Source organism: Strix aluco, chromosome 4, assembly GCF_031877795.1.
Source record: "Strix aluco isolate bStrAlu1 chromosome 4, bStrAlu1.hap1, whole genome shotgun sequence".
Taxonomy (NCBI): Eukaryota; Metazoa; Chordata; class Aves; order Strigiformes; family Strigidae; genus Strix; species Strix aluco.
The window spans coordinates 112,105,961-112,130,093 of NC_133934.1; the positions used below are offsets into that span (position 1 = coordinate 112,105,961).

Sequence of the window (24,133 nt, forward strand, 5' to 3'; positions counted from 1 at the left end):
CAATTGAATCTGAATGAAATTTTGAGTTCTAGCATCAATAAATTTGTCAAAAAATGTGCCTGAAATCTAAGGCTTCCACATATTTCTATTCAGCATATCAACTTTTACAGCACTAGCATCTCTAATTTGAAAAAAAAAAACCTCTCTCTCATTTTCTTTCTAATACTGAATTGCTTAGATAAGACTGTAATCAAAAAAAGTCCCAGAAAAAGTGGAGAAAATCATGTTTGTTCTGAAGGAAAAAAAAATAAAGGCAGTGCTGCCTAAAAGTATGAGTTGATGCAACTCACATCTCAAATTAATGTGTTAGTCATAAAAATGATTAAGACACAGAAATCTCCACTGCTCCTAGTAAAACTGTGCTGTTGTGAAGGAGAAAATAAATTTTTTTAAAACTTCTGCTATTGCAAGGAAAAAAGTAATTTATGAGCAAAACCAGAAAACTGAGAACAGGACACTACCTCTGTTGGAGAGCAAAAACATTCACAGTTCACATTCATGTTCTGGGAATTGCATTTACATTTTGAATTAAGAGTCACTGGAAGAAAACTGTTATGCTACACCAAAAGCAGAATCTCCTGTTCCATATTTCAAAGAGAAGCTACCCACCTACCAGACTTCAGTGTTTCACAGCCTCTTTTACTTATTCTCCCTTTCTGACCCTAGGGATTCTTTCATTCCTTTCTGCAGAGCTTTAGCAAAAGGAGTTTTGCTAAAAGTTTTGACGCTGTTTTGACCCACCTGGTGATGAATATTTGAATTTTTGATAGACTAAATGGCCTAAAACTCTGCTTTCCTATGTCATCCTACTGCTTACAACATAAAAGGTGAAATCAACTTAACCTTTCTAATAATATTAGAATCAAAATCATTTTGGTAAATCAAGTTTTGGTGCCCAGTTGAGCAATTTATGACTCTACATCCAGGCCATGGTCTTGGACTACAACTCCTGGCCTCATAGATGTGCTTTTGTGAGACACAAGTAGGAAACAGATGAGATTTCAGATATGCTTCTTCCTTTAGTGTTCTCCTATTTATCTCATTTAATACTCTGGTTACTAAAAATCATATTCCTTCCATATACAGGGAACTTCACTACTCAGCTAGAGTTTATGAATTCCACTTCAGCTGTCAGGTACAACAATCTTAAGTAGTAACTCTATTTTCGGTATGGTCTTTAAAGTCTTTGCACATAGCCTCAGAGTTTAATTACCTGTAGTATTTATCTCCATCTTCTCCCATAGAGAATTAAACTCTTCCTACACTCAATAGTAAAAGAGGTTCAGATACTTTCTGATAAGGAATCTCTTTTATACACAAAGTCAAAATTACTTGAAAGACATCCTCAGAAGCACATTCCACACTGGTAGGTACCTGTGATCCTGAGAATACAAGGATTCTAATAAAGTGTTACTACAAGAAACGTATCTGTTCTAATGTTTGGCAGTCAATATAACAAGCCTACATATAACATGAAATGCCAGATGTACTACCCACACTCTGAGCAGTCGCATTGGATTTGCACGGAAAGGTTTTGGTAGCGGGAGGGCTACAGGGGTGGCTTCTGTGAGAAGCTGCTAGAAGCTTCCCCTGTGTCTGATAGAGCTGACCCCAGCCAGCTCCAAGATGGACCCACCGCTGGTCAAGGCCGAGACCATCAGCAACAGTGGTAGTGCCTCTGGGATAACATATCTAAGAAGGGGGAAAAAAACCCAAACTGTGCAACTGCTGCCAAAGTGAAGAGTGAGAATATGGGAGAGAAACAACTGCAGACACCAAGGTCAGTGAAGAAGGAGGGGGAGGAGGTGCTCCAGGTGACAGAGCAGAGATTCCCCTGCAGCCCATGGTGAAGCCCATGGTGAGGCAGGCTGTGCCCCCGCAGCCCACAGAGGTCCACGGTGGAGCAGATCTCCACCTGCAGCCCGGGGAGGACCCCACGCTGGAGCAGTGGGATGCCTGAAGGAGGCTGTGACTCCATGGGAAGCCCACACTGGAGCAGGCTCCTGGCAGGACCTGCAGCCCAGTGGAGAGAGGAGCCCACACTGGAGCAGATTTTCTGGCAGGACTTGTGACCCCGTGGGGGACCCACGCTGGAGCCGTCTGTTTCTGAAGGGCTGCACCTCATGGAAGGGACCCACGCTGAAGCAGTTCATGAAGAACTGCAGCCCGTGGGAAGGACTCATGTTGGAGAAGTTTGTGAAGAACTGTCTCCTGTGCAAGGAACCCCACGCTGGAGCAGGGCAAGAGTGTGAGGAGTCCTCCCTCTGAGGAGGAAGGAGCAGCAGAAACAATGGGTGACAAACTGACCGTAACCCCCATTCCCCACCCCGCTGTGCTACTGAAGGGGAGGAGATAAGAGAAATTGAGAGCACGGCTGAGCCTGGGAAGAAGGGAGGGGTGGGGGGAAGGTGTTTTAATATCTAGTTTTTATTTCTCATTATCCTACTCTGATTTAATTGATAATAAATTAAATTAATTTTTCCCAAGTTGAGCCTGTTGTGCCCATGACAGTAACTGCTGAGTGATCTCCCTGTCCTTATCTCAAGCCATGAGCCTTTCATTTTATTTTCCCTCCCCTGTCCAGCTGAGGAGGGGAGTGATAGAGCAGCTTTGGTGGGCACCTGGCATCCAGCCAGGGTCAACCCACCACAGCAGTACAGTATAGTACCCAAATACACTGTAAATGAAAAAACACAGAAGAAAAGTCTGTATAAGTTATACAGAGCGTGTATAACTGACTTTACAGCTAAAACCAGAATTAATCTGATAAAAGGTTGCTAGTGGTATCATCTAAAATTTAGATGAAGACGGTGGCTTTCTTGATTATGTCAAGTCATCTACAGAAGGATACAGAGATTAACACAATTCTATCATGTCACCACAGAGTTTCATTGTGGAAACAGAGTCCAGGTAGGCATGAGAGGGAGGTCTCCTTTCTTAACCAGTGTAGGTCCAATTGTCCCGGCAGCTCAGTCTACAAGTCTGAAGGGTGACCTACAGCCTAAGGATTTGTTGTGCCACAAATGTAAGAGCACGTTTTTGAGTATGCATATATTCTAAATAGAGTATGTGTAAAACCTCATTACCTAATGCAGGCACCTAAGCTAGCAACTCTGCATGTCATATGAATGCTGAGTGGATCTAGCAGCTCAGATCCTGAAGTAGTATAGGTGCACTGGTAAAATGCTGCAGCCAAGTCAATAATGCTCTTCTTGTCCCTGAAGCTTTATTAGCTCCAACACAATGCTGCAGACATGGTGATACTGCTCATATAGCCACTTCAGGCATCTCTGCAACATGCTCCCTGCACTTTTTATTCCATGTTGCACCTCTGCACCAACACTGTGATATAGTCTTATGGAAGTCCACAAGAAGTTAGGCGAGCAATATGACTACAGCTACTTAAGTCAAGCTGCTTCTTAGACACTCCAAAGTACTGAGGAAAAGAAGATGAGATTTGATCACCTCCTCCCAAACACTCTATTTAGTACCCACTCCTGTCTATTCAGGCTGAGAACTGGACTTATTCTTCGTCCCTTATCCCTTTTCTACCCAGATACTGTTTTCGACCAGCTACTGTTTAATAGTAAAGAGTTAAAGCCTTTACTTCTACTGAAAAGTATAACTTTTCCCAAGCAGTTTAAATTATTAAAATGTATTTGATCCTGGACTTTGTGCAAATGAACTTACCTCACTACCCCCTGCCTTCATAGGAAGCAAAAGGAAAGGGAAATAAAAATCAAGTAAAAATTAGTATCTATGAAAGTAGACCTACTAAAACATTTACCAATCTTACACAATATTAACTTCAGCAGAACAGAAGTTTAAATGCATACAGTAACCATATTCTGGTTTTATTCTTCACAAAAACTTTTCTTTGAAGTTTTAGGGCCTCAAAACTTTTATCAATGCAGGCAATGGAATTCTTTCATGAAGTTTTATGTAATCTGAATCAGAACCTAGTTACCTTACTACAGAATTAATGTTCTTTAATATTTTATTTGAAACTGAAAAACACAACTCATCTTTCAGAAATAATTACTGAAAGAAATACAAGAGGTTTACTATTTTGTGTTAAAAAAAAAAAAAATTACAGCTTCCATTAACAAGAGTAGATATAAATCCAACAGGCTGATATCATGCACATTATTTCTTTCTGATTTTCACACCAAATACATCTAATTAATAAAGACCATTTCCCATTTTAAATGCAAGATAGAGAACCACAGCTTTATATGCAGGCCCCCATTCTCTCCTTCAATTCAACTTAAAAACAGAAGATGTCACCAAAACTCCTACAAATGTCAGGTTGCATTTCTCAACAAGGGCATCACAGATCTGTCAGCTTCACTGCAGAAAGAGGCACCTTCATCCTACAGAACTCCTCACATTCCTGCAGGAAGTCTCCAATCTGCTATTTCTCTACATCCTTACACCTAATTTACTGTGTTGGGTTTTCCTCACTTCCCTCTCTTTAATACTAGCATTCCTCAATTGCCACTGTATCATGTTAGGAATCCCTCTTCCCTTTTCCTTCACATACACTGTCCACATCTATTTTGCTGACAACAACTTTCAGGGTCCTGTGCTCAGTTGCAGATTCTACAACAGATTATGTTCTAGTGATTGTAAATTCTTCTAATTTCACATCTACTTTATCTGCTGGTCTTATTTTACTCTGCTCCCCACCCCCTTCTCTTTTAAAGCATACAATAGTGAACCAAGCTAGCAACCAACTTCATTATCCAAGAAACTGCAGAACCACTGTGGACAGAGTTTTTCAAAAGATAGGTGAAATTATCTGGAGACAGAAACAACGCAATGAGTAATTACAGCTGAATTAGACTAATTTGTTGGCAAAAACAAAAATTTGAGAGCTGTCTTTCAATAAAATAATTGTACAGGTTCATGCCTATAATACCATTACTAGATACCACTTGCTATTTAAGTTTTAAAAAGAACATATTATGAAACACCAGGAAATAACTCAATTATCTCGAGAAACTCCCCAAACTTCATAATATACATACATCATTTGTAGTCTTTTGTGCTCTCTGAAAAAGAGATACAGCCTAGTCTTTCAGCAAAACTTAAGTTGTTTGGGCTTTTTTCTCTCTAAAGAAGTATTTCCACTCTTTTTATATATACCCTTTTAATTTGTATATACATATTCCAATATAATTATGTTTTACTATTAATCATCTTTTCGGATTGCTTTCTTGGTTAGAATTGTAATTTAGCAGTTACCTTTCATCTAAGGTTGGCTCCTTTTGTTGCAGATGAGGCTTAATTCCAAACATTGGTCTAATGTTTGTTGATAAGGCTTTGATGGTGTAATTAATTTCATTTTCCCTTGTCACATCACTGTCATAACCTAACAAAATCACAGTGAACAGTATCAAAACAAAATAAGATACCAGAAAAAAAAAAATTACACTATAATTTGTGCAGATTTCAACAATGTACTGGACCAGAAGAACTATTATACCTGTATTATTAGTAACATTAATACAAAACAGAAAGAAAGCAGCTGGGAATCATGAACATTGTTAATAAAAGACATTCTAAGAAGAAAATTCTCTACAATATCTTTGTGGAATAACAAAGATTCAAGGGACATTCAAAGCTAACCTATTTCTGCTTGGTTGGCCTTAACTCAGGATCACTAACAAAGGACCTTGCTACTTGACACCTACTGTTAAGTTCTGGAAGATTTAGTGCCAGGCTGTTCTCAATTTTAGGATCCATCCATTAGGATAGAATCTATAGGTTTGCACAGGGTTCCTACACAATGCTTAGGGACAGTCAGGCACATCAACATGATGTTTACTATAGTAAACATAGCAAAAATCTGAACAGTGACAGGGCTGTTACTTACCCTCATTTTTTTTTTCCAAAGATCAAGACTACTAATTCCAACTTCATGAATAGTTCTTAACTCTAACTGAAATTAATAGGGCATGATGAAGAGAAACTTTTGTGGAAAAAGATGTCAATGTCTTTTCTTGTAAGCTTAACAGACCTCTCTTTCTTTTAGAGTATTTTTTAACACATAGCTTAAGAGGGTTCTGTGTAAAGCACCAGCACCTAGGGAAGGTTACTGGTCGAAGATGTGGTAACAGGACACAGGCAGAAGCTGAACAAAAAGCTCGGAAGATTGCAATTTTTGATTCAGAAAGCTAAATTTGACCAAGTCCTCCTGCAGGCAATTAAATTACTTTGTGGATGTAGCCTTCAATATTTTTAACCAGAACGACAGTGCACAAAAGTTCTTCTCCAGTGAATGTTTAATATGCCTTTAATACTTGAAGCATCTCTTTGGTTATTTAGCAGATTTTAGGTAAAAGTGAAGTTAATTTATTATACAGAACTATTAAAAGATTAGCAGTGATAGTTTAAAAATCCTTGAAGACTGAGGAATTCATAAGGAGGAAAAATTGCACTTGGGAGCAGGAAGAACAAGTTTGGAGGCTCATGAACCCTTGGAATTATAATATGAAAAGGAAAACATTAAGTATGGCAAAATCAACAGAAGTTAATTCTACAAAATGTAATTAACACCTTATAACTATTGATATTATGAAACAATAGATTGTTCCATATATGAACATCAGCCTACCTCAGTCTATTATACTTTCATGTTATGGAAACAGATGCTATAACATCGCACTAACTATGATCTCACATTATACAGATTTCAACCTAATTTCATTAGAATTAGTAACCAAATCTAAACTGTGATTAGTATGTTTTTCTACATAGATTTTTGGAAGTTACCTCTAATTGGCACTTTATGGTTTTTTGTTTAAAAGATGTCAAGAGTCTTTTTATATACTCTGACTCAAAGCAGTAAGTCAAACACTTCATTATCATTTTCTTCACAACAGTTTATCAGTCCTTTCCCCCAAAAGAAATTTTACTTAACTTTTTTTTGAAGCATCTTCACTATTTAAGATTAAAACAATCATATATAAAACTTGATTATTTCTAAATTAGGTTTCCATTAATAAAGTCTTCCTGAAATAGCATAATCCAGCTAGTTTTATAAATTATTACTGACCTCCATCTTCTTCAGAATCTAGATCAGACTCTTCACTGTCACACTGTCTGCTATCCCGATGTCCTTCCATCTCGTAAGTCCACAGCATTAAAGATGTGTCTGCTCCTCCAACAGTGACCAACAAACTGTCATCATAGGTCCAACGGACATTTGTTACATGGGTACTGTGAGCAACGTACCTCTTAAATTTTCCAAACTTTCCCTAAGGGAGAAGAAAGGGCACAGATCAAATTTAACCAGTCTGCTGGGTAAAACTGAAATGAGTTGCCAGTGCACAACACATTCTTAACTTCTTTCCAGTTTACGCTTCAGCTGTCTTGCATTTGTGTGCATCACATGATTTGTCACATTCCTCTCCTATAGCAACTTCATGACATGTTAACCATATTTCCATACAAAGCATGCAAGAATTTGTTTATAAACAGATTCCAGCAATAAACACTGGATCATTTTTCCTAAGATAGAAAATAACAGAATTAAGAATAAAATGCACATAGAATATTTTGAGTCAATAGTTGTGCATTGTTACCATCCCTAGCATAGCAAAATATTCAAAAATGAAGACATATTTACTGATAAATGTACAGAAAAACTAGAAAGGTTCTAGAAGAGCAGTAAAAATATAATGTGCTTCTGGAATAGTTTTTCTATGATGCATGACTAAATAATACTGAGGCTCTTCAAATCAGAGAAAAATGACTGAAATTGGAGAGAATGAAGGTCTATAAGATCATGAGTGAAATGAAGGTGAGAAATATTGTCTTCCAAAACAAGAGCTTAACGGGTTAAAACCAACACCGACAAAAACCACACTGATGATATTAATTCCAAAAATATATTATTAGACAGTGCCTGTCCCATTCCCATTCTTACAGTTTTTCCTATGCATTTGCCACTGTCAGTGACAGACAATACACGAGATGGTTCTTTTCTGACCTGGAATGGTCATTCTTACCAACTGAACGTTTAATGCATTACAAATTGCAGTGTAATATTGAATGCCTTCTTTGATCGTAAGGACAAAAGTATAAAAGCACTATTTTGTTCCAAGCAATGAATTTTTACAGTTTTAAAAAAATGTAGTTTTATTAATCAATCTTCTCCATGAACAGCTGAAAATTACTTACTTTTGCAGGGTATCGAAACAGTTTCACAAATCCAAAATCATCTCCTGTGGCTAATACTTTACTATCACTAGTGAGGCATGAAGCAGTTACATCTGTGACTTCACCAATTATTGGCCAGATTCCTTCACAGCAAGAGCCCAAAACACTTGTCCATGATGCCCAGCCAATCTTTTCTACCTACAAAAACAACCTGTTTGAGACACAGCATGCTTCTTCCCAGACAGTTTTCTTCCATATCTGATTTCAAGAAAAAGTCCTTGCACTGAAAGATACGTCACATCTAAAAGATAACATACTAACCACTTATTTTCTGACTATTCAGGATTTCATTCGTGACCCTTAATTTTACCTCTATTAACTTCCAGTTCCAAAACCTCTGAAGTATTTTTAAAATTTTGACCTTACCCGGCCTTCCAGGCCAGAGAAAACAAATCACATTTTTCAACGCTGACTTTCAATCTCATAGAAAATACTATTTGAAAATTGGCCATTTTCACTCTCTGTCCTGTGACAATGCTCTATGTCTGAGAAAACAAATCAATATTATAGCTACAATATGCTATGCTTGCCTATGTATACTGCATTGTGATGTAAAGATAGACATGAGGTCTTCCACAGCAAGGTTAGGGCTAAGTAATCTGCAGTAAGTTTTCAAAGATGTTTAGGTACCAAAAGAGGCATACAGAGGTCCAGTGATATCTTCACGAGTAAGCCAGTCAAACGTCCATTGCTTAACAGGAGACAAATGTGATATCCCCTATGTATTTTATCATTCTGATTACATTATCTAATTGAACAGGCTGCAAAAAAGGATAAAGGACAGCAAATGCCTGAACATAAGCTTTCAGAACAGACCAGCTAAAATTATAGTTTCATACATCATTCCCTCTTATGTGGTATAGATTGTTGTATCGTAACTCCAATGTGCAAACAAGTTAAGAAGGCAGTCTATTTCCTCACCTCCAAACTAGGAATTGTCTGTTTTTTCCCACGAGGAGCTTCAAAAAACAACTGCTCTTTAGCACCTGTGTTGACTTGCAAGAGTTTCCCTATAAAACATATTACATATTATATATTAACATTAACTAGAACATTCTGTTTTACAAAGGAAAAAAGAAAGAAAAAAGGTTATTTTGAAATTTTTGTTGCTAACAGCATTACACAAATTACTTTCCATTGGAAAAAGCTGCATACATACACAGTGGATCTGGAAGTATGGGCTTCTGAAGATCTGAGTCTTTTGACCCTTTAAATTCGCAGTCCTTCTTCCTCTCTGAAAACTGTAATAATGCATGACTTTTCTGTTTATGGTTGTCCCATCAGATAGTAGACAAAATGTACTGGGTCTAACTCAGAGCTTGATTGTGACAACTGCTGACCAGTATGCATGTGTTCTTGGGATTGAGAAGCCCATATGCTCCCTGGTCAATAGCTGCTTCCAAGCAGGTGACTTCTGCTTGCCTTTATACTACTTCTTTTCTGAGGGACATTCTCACTAATGTTTCTGTCCTCTTCCTGTTTTCAAAATTCTCAGAGGAAGCTAACTTGCAACGCTCTTTCAAATTAAATTGGACTGCTTCAAAAGTGATTATGTAGAGGAATAAGAGCAGGAACTAACAGACTGCACAACTGCACTGCCTTGGCTTTGTATGAAACAGGACTAAAGTTAGTGTCCGGGTTTTGACTGGTATTGAGTTAATTTTTCTTCTTAGTAGCTACAATAGTGCCGTGTTTTGGATTCAGTATGGGATTTGGTATGAGAAGAATGTTGATAATACACTGATGTTTGTAGTTGTTGCTGAGAAATCAAGGACATTCCAACTTCCCATGTCCTGCCTGTGTGCAGGTGGACAAGAAGCCAGAAGGGAGCATGGCCAGAGCACCAGACCCAAACTGGCCATTGGAATATTCCATATCATACAGCGTCATGCTCAGTATATAGAGGAGGGTTGGCTGGGAAGCTCTCGCTCTCTCTTCCAGGATTGCAGTTTCGGGATTTTCTCTCCTCTGAGATCACTAGCCGGAAAGGGGCCGGGCATCAGTTCGTGGGTGGTGAGCTATGGCATTGTGCATCACTTATTTGTATATTCTATTATTATTATCATTATTATTTTAATTTTATGTTATTTCCATTAGATTGTTTTTATCTCAACCTGTAAGTCTCCTTACCTTTACCCCTCCAATTCTCTCTCCTATCCCCCAGGGTGGGGGAGGGTAAGCGAGCTGCTGTGTGGTGTTTCACTGCCAGGTTTAAACCATGACAGTTAGTATTTAAATTAATCACGTATTAAGACGCGGGAAGACAGGAAATCCAGTCTTTCTGCTATTTTTGACATATTCCTGAACTACAGATGCAACTGCACTATGCAGTACATTATTCAGGAAGTCAAACAATAAACACAGAAGATGTAAAAAAGCCCCAAACAAACCAATCCACAGAGACAATTTATTTTACTTCAAATTGCACAACTTCTCATTATATAAATAGTAGTAAAATTAATGGGTTTATATTTATTCAGATTCTGTGAGCATATTCATAAACTGAAGAAACAAATCTGTCAGTGATACCATAAATTCACATGTAGTCTATAATGTAATCAATCTTCCAGTAGATTTTTAGAATGAATGCTACTTACCTCTTATGTCCCAGTCCATGTGTGTGATATAGCTGGAGGCTCCCTTGCAGATTCCTACTCGTTTACTGCTCATTACATTGTAAATATCTACAAAGTTGTCACAGGATGCCACAGCTAAGTACTTTCCAGCCCCTGAAATACACCAGTAAAACACAAAACATTTTCAAAAATTGTAGTGCTCTGTATAGTAAACACAAGTACATTCTGTAATTTAGCTAAATGCAACCCAGATTTCTTTGAAATAAACTTGCTAATTTATACAGACTAATGTTCATATCGCATAATCAAAATCCGTATGAAATATACAGCCATTACATCATTACATCTTCAAACAATAAAAACTATTTGATGACATTTTAAATATTATTTGCACTCAGAGAGTGGTAAGGCTTAGGTAACCAGAAAGTAATGTTGCATGAGAACGGGTATCAGTAATTTGCATCAAATTTCTCCTATAGAAGATTATTTTCACTGAAGTAGTAGTATTAGTTCAGGCCATACATTTGAGTTCCTAAATAAGAGCTGTACTGTTTAAAAAAAAAAAAAAAAAAAAAAAACACACAACAAAAACCTAGTCTCACTGGGAGTGCTAAGCACTGTAGGGGGAAAAAGAAGAAAAAAGAAGATGCCAGGACTTTCTGACATACCAGTTTCAAGCATTCTCATTAGCTAACAGTAACCCCAGTGAAGAGTGAAACTTAGGCACCTCAAAGTGGAACCCTAAGGACACAGGGAGGCTGCCAGACGTTCATGATTTAAAATGGACTGTTGCATTCAGGAAGTTACTACAAGCAAACCTATTCCAATAATCTCATACTTAAAGCAGCAACACAGGACTTCTCACCCAATGTTTTTCAAAATGTTAATATCAGTCTTGCTGACTTATTTGTTACATGTAGAAGAGTACTACAAATCTCTACTACTTTTATCTTTTAAAGGTTATAAAGCTTGCTTGAACAAGCTTGACATAAAAATCTTAATTTTAAATCACTTACCGGGAGAAAATCGGATCTCTGAAATAACATCTTTCCTGTGCTGGAAAGAGACTAGATCTTCCAGGGTATCTGCATTAACTATCAAAAAACTTCCATCGTTGAGACCAACAGCTAATGCTTTTCCATCAGGAGAAAAGCAGCAACATCTACCTCCTATGAAGAGTACAGAAATGGCATTCAGGTACATTTACAGTGCATAATCCCTCTTTCAGAATTATTTTTCCAGTAATATAAGAAAGCTGTTCTTATAGTATAATAGTCTAACGAAATTTTTTAGATGCTGCCAAGATAATTTCCAAGCTCTGCATCTTGTGATAGCACACAGAAGCCACTGGCAAATTAACAAGTACACAATCCCAGAATCTTAGATTACGTTTATTTCCATATTAATTGACATATGTTCTACATTAGTAATACAGATTAATCATTATTGTCTATTTTTAATTTGCTCTCCTTCTGAGTATCTGGTGCCAGTTGTTTCTTACCATTTGCTCTGGTAAGAACACTGCTGGAAAAGACCTTCTGGACTCACAGAATCCAGTCATTTGCTATGATGGTCAGTATGTTATATTATCCTTTTAATCAAGTTTCATTTGAAAAACAGTTTAATTTCCAATCTAAATTTATTTATGGTCAGCTTATATAGCTTTGTTTCTATGACAGAATTTTCCATTAGCGTAAATATTTTTCCCTACTATTTGCTCCTCTGAATAACTTGTAGACAGTAATCCTCTATTTAGCTGACTCTACCACAAAGCTTCTCGTTCTTTATCCTGCAGATCCTCTTTCTCCATATTCAACTTTCAGTTTAATTTTGTTCAGCTGAACACAGATGAGAAGTGTACATCAAAAATATTCTGATAAATCTCTTGTAAATTACATGAATACTTCAATATGTCCTGAGAAAAATACCTCACTACCACATGTAATTGTCATCCTGCCATCACCTAGAACATCCTGAGCCTTCACCTTCTCAGTTACTCCTCAGCTACACAGACATTTCTTCTTACAGTCATTGAGTCTTGCTTTTTTTAATTACCAAATATTTTATCATTTTCGTTACTGCAGCGTGCAGAAGTACCCAGCTCTTTCTGCACAGTACGCACAGGTGTTTAAGACCGCCAAAGCATCTCAAAATATGTCTCATCAGCAAATTAAGTCATCACAGCCCTTATTTTTCTGCCAAAACTACATTTAAAAATATTAAGAAATACCAGCTTTAAGAATTATGCAGACTTCACCAACTTGAAACGTTCTTGTTTAATCCCTGCTTGTGCTAGCTCATGACTCTTCTTACATTTACTTTATCAATCCAAATCATCTTCAACTAAGCTTCCATGAAGGTTTGGGTCAAAATGCTTTACTGAACACCTGTTGTATTCCTTTATCTACCAATACATATATATCATTGAAAGCTTGTTATGGCCAGTCTGGTCTAATCCTAAAAAAAGTCTCCTTGTATAATGTCACTTAAAACAAGATTTTCCACCTGCCAAAATAGAATCTAGTTATACAGTATACAATGAATAAGAATTTTATGACTATTCTCTTTCTGTGAAATTCCATTCTTTTAACATTCACAAAGAAAAGAAATTCAAAATTATTTCTCAAATTTCTTCCAAAAGTTTCTACATTTGAAGTCCTCCACTGTTCAAAAAAGTGTGCAATACTATAAGCAACATGGCAGATCTATGTAATTGGCTCAACTCTTATTGTAAATTCACTGACTTAAATACGTTACAGTTGCAAATAATCTTAAGAGCAGTATTACATAGAAATCTTTCATACAGATTCATTAGCTTAAGGGCTACATAACTCATGAACATAGCATCGATAAACTAATTTGAGCAAAGGAATTTATTCAGTCTAGCTTTTGGAAGATTCATAATGCTAGTAAATGTCAACTGAATTCGGTTGAATATTTTTTCATACTAAGCATCTTACCCTTCTTCAATTTGCGAACAGCTAACATACAATGGCTAGGAGATAAATCCCATATTCTTAAGGTTTTGTCATCACTTACAGTGGCACAAATAGGTAAATGAGGATGAGTAGCTAGACCCCAAACTTCCCCCTCCATGTGACCCTGAAAAAACACAATGAATCAGATGACTTTGTATTTTAAACTGAAATATGAAATAATACATTTAAGGAAGTTTTTTAAAAAAAAAAACAAAACAAACAACAAATAAGAGAGAACATGCATATCTTTATATCTTTAGAGGATAATAAGAAATATCTGAATAGAAACTTAGAACACCTGAAAAAAACCTCACCCTGCTACTTACAGTAAAAGTGCAAAAAAAAAAAAAAATTATAGTAGTAATTAGTACTAGAGAAAAATTCTCCCTGAGAAATAATCCTCATACACATCTATGTCAATGATATGGACAGTGGGACTGAGTGCACCCTCAGAAGTTTGCAGATGACACCAAGCCGAGTGGTGCAGTTGATACACCTGAGGGACAGGATGCCATCCAGAGGGACCTGGACAAGCCTGAGAAGTGGGCCCATGCAAACCTCATGAGGTTCAACAAGGCCAAGTGCAAGGTCCTGCATATGGGTCAGGGCAATCAATACAGGCTGGGGGGATGAAGGGATTGAGAGCAGCCCTGCAGAGAAGGACTTGGGGGTACTGGTGGATGAAAAGCTGGACATGAGCCGATAACGTGTGCTTGCAGCTGAGAAAGCCAACCGTATCCTGGGCTGCATCAGGAGAATTGTGGTCAGCAGGTCGAGAGAGATGATTCTCCCCCTCTACTCTGCTCTCATGAGACCCCACCTGCAGTGCTGTGTCCAGCTCTGGGGCCCCCAGCATAAGGAGGACATGGACCTGGCGACCCAAGTCCAGAGGAGGCCACAAAGATGATCAGGGGGCTGGAGCACCTCCCTTATGAGGACAGGCTGAGAGAGTTGGGGTTGTTCAGCCTAGAGAAGAGAAGGCTCCGGGGAGACCTTATTGCAGCCTTCCAGTACGTAAAGGGGGCTTGTAAGAAAGACGGGGGCAGACTTTTTAGCAGGGCCTGTTGAGGCAAGACAAGGGGTAGTGGCTTTAAACTAAATGAGGGTAGATTTAGACTAGATATCGGGAAGACATCTTTTACAATGAGGGTGGTGAAACACTGGAACAGGTTGCCCATAGAGGTGGTAGATGCCTCATACCTGGAAACATTCAAGGTCAGGTTTAACGGGGCTCTGGGCAACCTGATTTAGTTGAAGATGTCCCTGCTCATTGCAGGGTAGTCCTTTTAAAGGTCCCTTCCAAACTATTCTATGATTTTATGATCTAGATTTTTCTTTACCTTAGGTTCTAATATATTCTTAAAAAAATCTAGCTCTTTACATGTTGCGTTGGCCACTCAGAAGTGTGAATTAAAGGTCCACAGATTTTTATTAAGTATGAAAGAAAATCATATGATGATACAACGTAAAAAATCTGTTTTGTAGTCAGGCTTAAGAAATGCAGTCTGTTTAGTACGGCAAAGAAAACTGAAATATTTTTTTACATAATTACAAAGCAAAACTAAAAATAAACCTCAAGGAAACAACTTTTAAAATAGTAACAGTAATTAGTACTCAGAAAAAAATAATAAAGAATTTAGTGGAGGATCCATTGTTTCACACACTTTTTTCCTTTTTTTCTTTTTAAACAGAAATATGATCTTGGTCTGTTTGAAAGGATGAACTTGTTGAACAAATTAGTACATGAAATTATGTAATTAGTTTTGCTCATTGAAGAGTCATAATGGTCAAGTCTAGCACTAAAAATCTATGAAGTGATAGTAACTTGCTAACTTCACTAATAATTAAAATGTTTGTTATTTCACGACAGTCTTTACTTGAAAAATAAAATAGTGTTTGTGGCATGGAATATTTGACTGATATTTAACATGTACCTGAACCAGCAGAGTTACTGGTCCACTTTTATCCACTTCCAATATTTCACCATTCTTTGTGCCCACTAAAATATGACCATGTCCTAAAGATATGGCACGTATAGAAGGATTATCTTCTAAGAGGAGACCTAGAACGTTAAAATGTGAGAAGACAGAAGATTCTCAAGTATGCCTTAAAAAGTATTTTTCACATGCATGCATATTAACATTCTCACTGTAGAAAAAGATACTTAGTAGTAAACAAGTAAAAACATATTCCTGCATGGAAGAACTAACATAACATTTGGATTCATTTGGGAGTCTTTAGCAATTACCCAACTGACACCAATCTTTCTTCTCAACTATGTATCTCTGAAGTTTAAGCAGCCTGACTCACTGCCAATCTTAGTGAAAAAAGGGCATATGAAGTACCAACTATACTACTATATTGCTAGCATTTATGGTACCTTCAAATTTAGCTTTTTATTAAACAGATATGAGAATGAGACACTCTGCAGTAGAATGTTTTAGTTAATGGCTGTTTCCATTCATGACTTTTGAAAATCAAGCCATGTACATTAGAACACAGCAGATGTAATTTTAATGCGGGGGGGCAAGGAGAAAAGAGAAAAGGCTATTCAGAATGTCAAATAGGGGAAACCGTAAATCATCACAAAGATCAAGATGAAATGGGAGAAACAGGAATAATAGGAATTAAAATGTTCTTAAATAATTTCAAAATACTTATGCTTTTACAGAAAATTAAGTCATAAAATGTACTAATACCTTACAAAACTAACCACAATTCTGAATTTCATTCTTCCTCCAAATCAAAAAGGATCAGACAAGATATTTCATGATTAGAAATTTAATAGACTTTTTGGTTGCCACTTTAAAAAAATCACCTGTGTGGTAAGAGACTCAGGCAGATAATAAGGTAAATAATACGATCTGCAGCCACCACGTGTGAAAACAGACACAACATACAACTCCCCTCCCAGGAGAAAAATTACTTATTTAGAATCAGTAAAGCTTTAAAAAAATAATTTGTAGTATTCGTTATGTCAAATGTGGATTTCCTCCTACTGGGGAAAGCAATTCCACAGAAAGTTTTCTAAATAAAGTATCCGAAATAGAATAAAAAATAGGTAAAGGTCTCTGTTACCTTTAGACCCAGGGGCCAAAGCAGCCCTTTTGATGGCATAGGTTTTGAGACAACGCTCAAAGGTATCGTCCCAGAGAGCGACCACCCCATCCTTCCCTCCAGTGACAAATCCCTAGGAAAAAAAAAATTTAAAAAAATAATCACAAGCTGTAATCAATTATTTTATTTCCTTAATTTTTCAGTGATTTCTGCCAATACTGAAAATGGATTATATACAACACTAATGCACAGAACTACAGATATTAGAGATTAAAAAACCCAGAGCAGCAAAGTGATGATTGAATTCTCCTTCTGATGAAGGCACCAGTTCTGTACAGCCCATGTACACAGGCTGGATTTAAAAGTTCTAACCGTAAGTTTCTACCACACTAGAAAAATAATTTAACTGGCATACTGAAACATTCTTCTTGATATTTAGCCTCAATATCCCTTTGGCATTTCACCTCATTACTCCAAGCCAAACTCAGTACCACTCACAAAAATTTGATTAGTGCTTAAATTGGTCAAATATATGCATATTTCTGTCATTCTGCCTTCAAAAATTATTTACAGCTATTGAATGAAGCAACAGGTATACTTGATATTGAAATCATAAGTACTTTCCTTTGGCGCACTTAGTTTTTTCAATATGATTAACACATGTTTTGTACAAAGCTGCTATACTGAAACTCAAATATTAGAAGGTGGAGTAACTCGGTCTGACCTAGCAAAACACAAACATATACATAACTTCAAACATACAAGTAATCTAACTGGAACATCCATTCACATTTAAGCACATGCTTAAAGGCTTTCCTGCGTCAAAAGAATCAGGAGAGAGTACTTAGTGATCTACAGATTGAATGCTTCTACTTGTAGACAGTAATTACAGCACAAAATAGTAAAAGTATGATTTTCTTCCCCTCTCACAAGCTCTCATATTCCATTAAACTTATGGATGCTTAAATCAAAAAGTACTTTTACTTATCATAAGTTGTATTTCTTTAATAAGAGGTCATGAAAATTGCTGAATAAGATGTCACTGGACCACAAGGGTTTGAGAAACAGCATGCTACATAACAAGGATTAGAGACATGCATAAAACACTATCTTGAATCTGAACCTCACAAGGCTTTTCTGTAATGGAAATAAAGCCATGGATTCCTGAATATGGAAAGGACTAACTTCATAGACTTTTTTGTCCAGACATCAAAAAACAATGAGCAGTTTATTTACTTTTTCCAATGCGTGCATGCTGAACACAGGACCATCATGTGCTTTGACAGTGTTTATGAGAAATACATCTCTCCAAATACACACATCCCCCGTGGAAGTTCCAGAGAATGCCATCTCTTCAGTCCAGCCATATACCGCACACATCATTGTATCAGTTCTTCCCAAAGCACCTATGCAGCCCTTTCTCCCAATTAGTCCTCCGCCTGGTTCAAACCAAAAACAAGTCATCAGACGTTTGCTTAGAATTATTTTCCAAAAACGGTACAATCTTACCCAGAACAAGCCCTTTTCTTCTGGTTCACCTGTGCTCTCCAAAAAAATGAGTCTGAGAAGAGTTCTCACAAAACAAATTTTTTCTACTATTTGGCATCTTCCAAGAAAAAAACCTTTTAACTTACTACTTGAATATGGATTTGCATATGTACATATACCGACATAGATAAAGTGCATTTGCAGACTTGCATCTAAACAAAAAAACTGAGCAACTACCACACAGTTCATAGAAATTCCTAATAAAATTAACTTGAAAGAAAAAAAAAGAGTTTAAATCTTGACATCCCATCCTTTTCACTATATGTTTTCAGTGAGATTTCTAATTTTTAGAAGCTTGCTGTATTGGCCTCTGAATAATAGAAATGTTACAGCTACACACATTTTAAAATTCCTTACAATACTGTATCTAAAAATCATTTGACAGTTATAACACATAGTAACTTCTGGCTAGAAAGTCAGCTTTATATGTTCACAATCCTCAAAGAAACTTCATGTGGTATAACACAGAAGCCCCTCAGGATCTGACACTTCGCACTGTTCTCATACTTACAGAAGCAAGGTCTCTGCACCTTCTGCCATCACTTGGCACTGCTGAAAATTTAGACCAAAGCATATACTTTGGTGTCACTTTTCACATCAAATGCATCTGCTCTAGTGCAGATTACAGAGATGTGGCATTTGTTAAGGTGCACCGATACTCCTCACATTAACACTAAGTGTGTTTCACAGCGACTGCCTTGCCAGTGTGACATTCCAGTTTCACACAGATGGGCTATAGCATTAATGAAATTTGATTCCTGCTGCTGAGCAATGCCAGAGAGAAAACAGGCATTTTAAACAATTTCATTTCTTTATTTAGAATCACTATCTGCAGGCTTTTACCACAGTTAAGGTTTCTTTCTAAAGAATTTATAGTAATTCATTCAGTAAATATTCTGACACACTTCGTTCTTTCTATAGGTAGCAAGCACAACTGTTAAAATTAATAATTTATATATACTTCAACAGCTTGCTCTCAGGCAATCTTGATTAATTTCTGTTGGAGCCAGAACTGTGTCAAAACACAAAACTAGTGTCATTTTTTCGTCACAGACTTTTCTCTCCAAAATTAATCTTTATCAAGGACTCATGAGTTGGTGTGCTTTAGTTCTGCATGAATAATTAGAAAATTCTTAGCAGATAAGTTAGTCTTCTATAGCACATATGTCTTTATATATGTTTTGAGGTTTGAAACAACGAAGTTCACACTAATATCAGGGAATGGATTTTTCACTCTTCGAAATTTTTCAAGCAGATAAAGCAAGCTGCTTTAACTTGGTTTTTAATCGTCAAGTTTAACAGAAGTATCCAAACAAACAGGTCTCAACTGACACATATCCTCTTCAAGTACTTTGTCTGAATTTTTGTATGTGGAATTTTATAACCTTAAATTTATTTATATTTGTGCCTCTTTATAACATACATGTTCTAAAGGTCCTTCTTCCAAAAACTGTTCCATGATTTTAGAGCAGCTGTGTAACATTTTCAGATGTGCTGTATTATTATGAGATATAAAAACAGACAGTAGGAAATCCAGGGTCCTTTCTATTTGTGCAGCTCTAGCTCCATGGCAAACTGACCTTAAAAAAGAATTCCCGCTACTGCCATAATGCAAATTAATGTTATTTCTAAGGCAAAGCTAACTTAGATATACAGAGAAAACATTTGCCTTTAATGCATGAAAAATACTATAAGAGATGCAATATTTATACTTTAAATAACAGAAAGTGGTGTAATTCTGAAGTTTCCTTACCTGCTCTACGCCAGAATTTCATGTGTTTAATTCCAACTGTAATCAGCTTATCAGGCATATAAGGATTAATCTTTACAACAAAAATCTTATCTTTGCTTCCCCTGAAATGCAAAGCAAAATATTTTAAATAAAAATATAAGTATTCATATTTTTAATAGGTTTTGGTTTGGTGGTTTTTTTGCTATTTTTGCTTTTCTATCTTGCTAACATTTATTTCCAATTTATTAATAATAGTTTATTATGAGGAGGAAGAAAGCCAGAGAACAAACATATTGAATCCTGTTACATTTTCATTACCCTTCAGTTTCCAAAGCAGGGGAGTAATTACATTACTTCAAAAATCCACTAGGTGGCATTTTCTGTGCAAAAGAATATATATTTGCATTAAGTTGAGGCATATGGTATTTAGACCTCTGACAGCTCATAATAAAACTTACAGGTGTAAACTTGTAAATCTTATTTTAAAATTTCCCAGTTTGAAAATAAACTGCATTCTCATCCACCTTTTATTTGATTTTTCTATTTTTCTTGTTAGAATAAAACATATGTTGTTATATCAAATTTTAAATGGAAATTTCAGTTGTGTTAAAAATATAAAGACTTGTGCATTTTAGATTTCTTACTATGCTTCTATAAAACCAATGCCTTGCTTCAGTCCTATAGTTTGAAAAACAGCTTTCAACTAAGGTTGCTATCTATGCAAGGAAATAAATGCTTACTAGTAGTTCTGGTTTTTTTCTTTAAAATGCAGAAGAGCTTCTAATCCCTAATTTTTGCTCCCTGTTCAAGAGTGGCAATAATACTTTACCTTCTGTCATTTTCAGATGACTAAATGAACTAGTAGCAAGAAGCATGAAACAGTTTCTTTCCAAACTCACACCGCAATCTTCAAAGTATAGAGGCTGCTCTCAAAAATTCTATTAAATTCCTCTGAGTAGGTAGGAAGAAAAACACTCCAGAAACTAAATCCAGTATAAACTGGTTAAAGTTTGATTAAAAATGAGAATTAAGTGAGACTGGTGGGTTCAGAGAGTAGGACAACTAGGAAAAAAAAAAAAAGCTGAAAAAAAGTATAACAGGAAAGGCAGACAAATGGAAGGCCCAAACGAGTATCTTCAGAGAAGCCAAGCTAACTGGCCTTCTGATGAATAACCAGGAAGGGTGTACTATTCCTTATCTAAAATCATCTATACAGCATTTTCATTCCTCAGTGGATCAGAAACTCGAAGCGTGTTTAAAAACAAACTAGAGTAAATATCATTGAAGAGCAATAATGAACTTACTGGATAAAATGGAAGTTGATACTTTTTAAATTGTATCTGCACAGAACAAGAAATCCCTTTTCAAACGTACACAGCACAACATTTAGAGTATACATACTGAATCCAGACAGAGCGGGGAAAAACATACTCATATTACTGCTCTATTTAAAGCAATAGATCCTTAGAAAAAACAAAGTCAAAGGTTTCAAAAACATTACTCAATATTAGAAATTCTATCGTGTAGATTAAAACTCAATAAACATATGTGAAATAATCTATGCAGAGTCAAAGAAACTTCCATAATCTTTAACCTTTGCAGGTTATTGAGCTAGGTTTGTGTCCGGAGGGGGAAGGGGTGAGTGAGCAGCTGCCTGATGCTCAGTTGCTCTCTAAACTCAAACCACGACAAGTTATTTAGTTCAACTTCCTGTTCAAAGCAGAGTTAACTTCAAAGTTAGATCAGGCTGCTCAGGATGCAGAAAGGAAAAGGAAAGAACCTTGAAGAAAAGGGAACTGAGCAAAACAACTGCAAACTACTATCCCAAGAAAGATGTGACCTCTGATGAAAAAGATCTGAAAAGCAGAGCATATATCACCATCTCTGGGAGGGCCAACAGAAGTCCATGGAATTAGTTTTAAAGAAATATTTCAGAACACATTAAATACACATAAATAAACTTTGTCTTCTATGTCTTCTTTCTTCAACAGTTGAGCTGTCACTGTAATAACTGCTGCTGACTATCATAGCTTTAATTTTTTCTTCCAAAGAAAGTTTTAAGGCTGTGCTAAATGTTATCACCTGTATCACTTAAATGATAGAAACCGCTAATTTATTACAGAATTTAATGAATATATTTTGCTTACTGTCATTTGAGAGTAAAGCTAGGTACAAATTTTAAGACAAAGTTAAAATTCCCACCTTACTGCTGAAAGCTTTTCTCCTTTCTTCCAGTCCCAGAGTACAATGGTGTGATTGTCATCTATGCCAACAGAAGCCAATCGTTTCCCATCCGCTAGAAAAATAAATTTATGATTAAGAGAGTAGATATGGTATTATATCTATTCTAATTGCATCTAATTGCATATTATATCTATTCTAATTGCATCTAATGCAATATAGCATTATATTGCAATAATAAGAAACCATTAAAGAATATTATAACCTCACAAATATAAGAACAATGTACAAACAGGTAAATAATCATATGATGTATATTTAGAGGCAAGTCTGTCTCTGCTTCTACACTTGAGTGGTCAGTTGGATGGAGTTTAGGACTTTTAAGTTACCCTGTCTAAAAATTGCACTTAGATCCTTTGTGTTTGTATCAAATCCTTTGTTCAGCTAGTTGCTGACACAGTTGCACAAAAATATTCATTGCAGGTTGCACTGTGAGATTTTTCTGTTTACTCTGAAAATCCCTGTTCATTTCTAAACAGGAAAGCATTGAAGTAATACCATAAAGTTTATAAAATATCCTTCAATTTACTAATAGTGTGAAGCCTTTGAGAAGTTCCAACACATATCCCACATTAACCTCCAAGAAAGAAGTTATTTGTGCTCACTCATGATCAATGACTTTGACATGTATCCTTCTCTGAAATTGCTATGCATCCATGCCAGAATTTGGGAACTGAGATTCATGTCTTAAAAAAGGAAAACCAAAGAAAGCTAAGAAGCATCAAAGACCCCAAACCACTCATCTTTGTGATCACCCATCTTCACTGTCAGGTTAGAGATCCTATCTAGTAAATCTAAACCATTAAAGAATGAATAGAAGCCAGCAGAGAAGAAGAAATTTAACACTGGTACAGGAATTCAATGTATGGGGTGCAAAAACCTCAGAAGATTTAACTGACAGTCTCCTATGTTAGTATAAGATGAGGAGAGAGGCTGGGTTTCTGCCCAGAACTCTGTAACTGGACCTTCTGAATCTGTCAGTGTGCTACCCAACTGGCTTGCAGGATTTATTTTTTAAAAAAATAAAATGCACGCCTGATCTATTTGCTCAAAGATTTGCTTACAGTTATAATGCAGACACAACAATCAAGATCTGTGCACCTGCTTCATACAACCAAAAGAAATTCCAAAGGGATCACTGCAGCTCTAAGGGCACAGAACCTTGCATTTCCTGACGTGCAAGACTCCACAGGAGCTCTTTTTAATGAACGATCACCTTAAGACAGCCTCTCTCATTTGCCATTGATCACCAGAGAATATTTTTAATGCAAAATCTTCAGTGTAAAGGAATTCCCAATTGCTCATCAGAATTGATTAGCTTGTATTTTCATACAGAAAAGTAAAATTACATAACAATAAATAAATAAAGACTTATTACCTGAAAAATCAACAGCACAAACACCGTACTGGTGATAGCCCTTTAATACTGAGAGTGGTTTTATTGTTTCTGTATCCCAAATGTGTACTGAGGAATCTCGACCAACCTGAAAGTATACATATTTATAACCTTTTTTTTTTCCATTTCTCAGTTACTTCACACAGTTTAAAAGTATAATATTTACAAATACTTTAGAAAGTATTTGAAAAAATAGTGATAAAATTTTCCAAGTATTGCTTCTGTCTGGCTAGCAGTATATTACTCTTTCTCCTGCTTTACAGATACCACTCCCCAGCTGGCTCTTTCTTCCCTCCAAAGAACCCAGGCATGTCAATCACAATTAACTAGAGTCCTCCTGGTGCGGGGGCAGGGAAAGCCCTTCACTGATTGCACTGTG

The 24,133-nt window shown here is 36.4% G+C and overlaps 1 protein-coding gene across 2 annotated transcripts in view; it reads right to left on the reverse strand.

Annotated features, from left to right (window-relative positions):
• Positions 1 to 24,133, reverse strand: part of EML5 (EMAP like 5) — a 123,658-nt gene that overhangs the window by 39,956 nt on the left and 59,569 nt on the right. The window contains exons 15-28 of one of the 2 annotated variants that reach the window (XM_074824897.1): positions 23,737 to 23,842; positions 22,320 to 22,413; positions 20,139 to 20,239; positions 18,074 to 18,276; positions 16,859 to 16,970; positions 15,715 to 15,842; positions 13,763 to 13,904; positions 11,819 to 11,971; positions 10,824 to 10,955; positions 9,148 to 9,236; positions 8,188 to 8,364; positions 7,061 to 7,262; positions 5,248 to 5,374; positions 3,691 to 3,705 (exon numbers count right to left, since the gene is read on the reverse strand). In XM_074824897.1, the coding sequence (XP_074680998.1) occupies positions 3,691 to 3,705; positions 5,248 to 5,374; positions 7,061 to 7,262; positions 8,188 to 8,364; positions 9,148 to 9,236; positions 10,824 to 10,955; positions 11,819 to 11,971; positions 13,763 to 13,904; positions 15,715 to 15,842; positions 16,859 to 16,970; positions 18,074 to 18,276; positions 20,139 to 20,239; positions 22,320 to 22,413; positions 23,737 to 23,842 (1,781 nt within the window). The remainder of the gene's footprint in view (positions 1 to 3,690; positions 3,706 to 5,247; positions 5,375 to 7,060; positions 7,263 to 8,187; positions 8,365 to 9,147; positions 9,237 to 10,823; positions 10,956 to 11,818; positions 11,972 to 13,762; positions 13,905 to 15,714; positions 15,843 to 16,858; positions 16,971 to 18,073; positions 18,277 to 20,138; positions 20,240 to 22,319; positions 22,414 to 23,736; positions 23,843 to 24,133) is intronic. The other variant, XM_074824898.1, reaches the window with a different exon arrangement.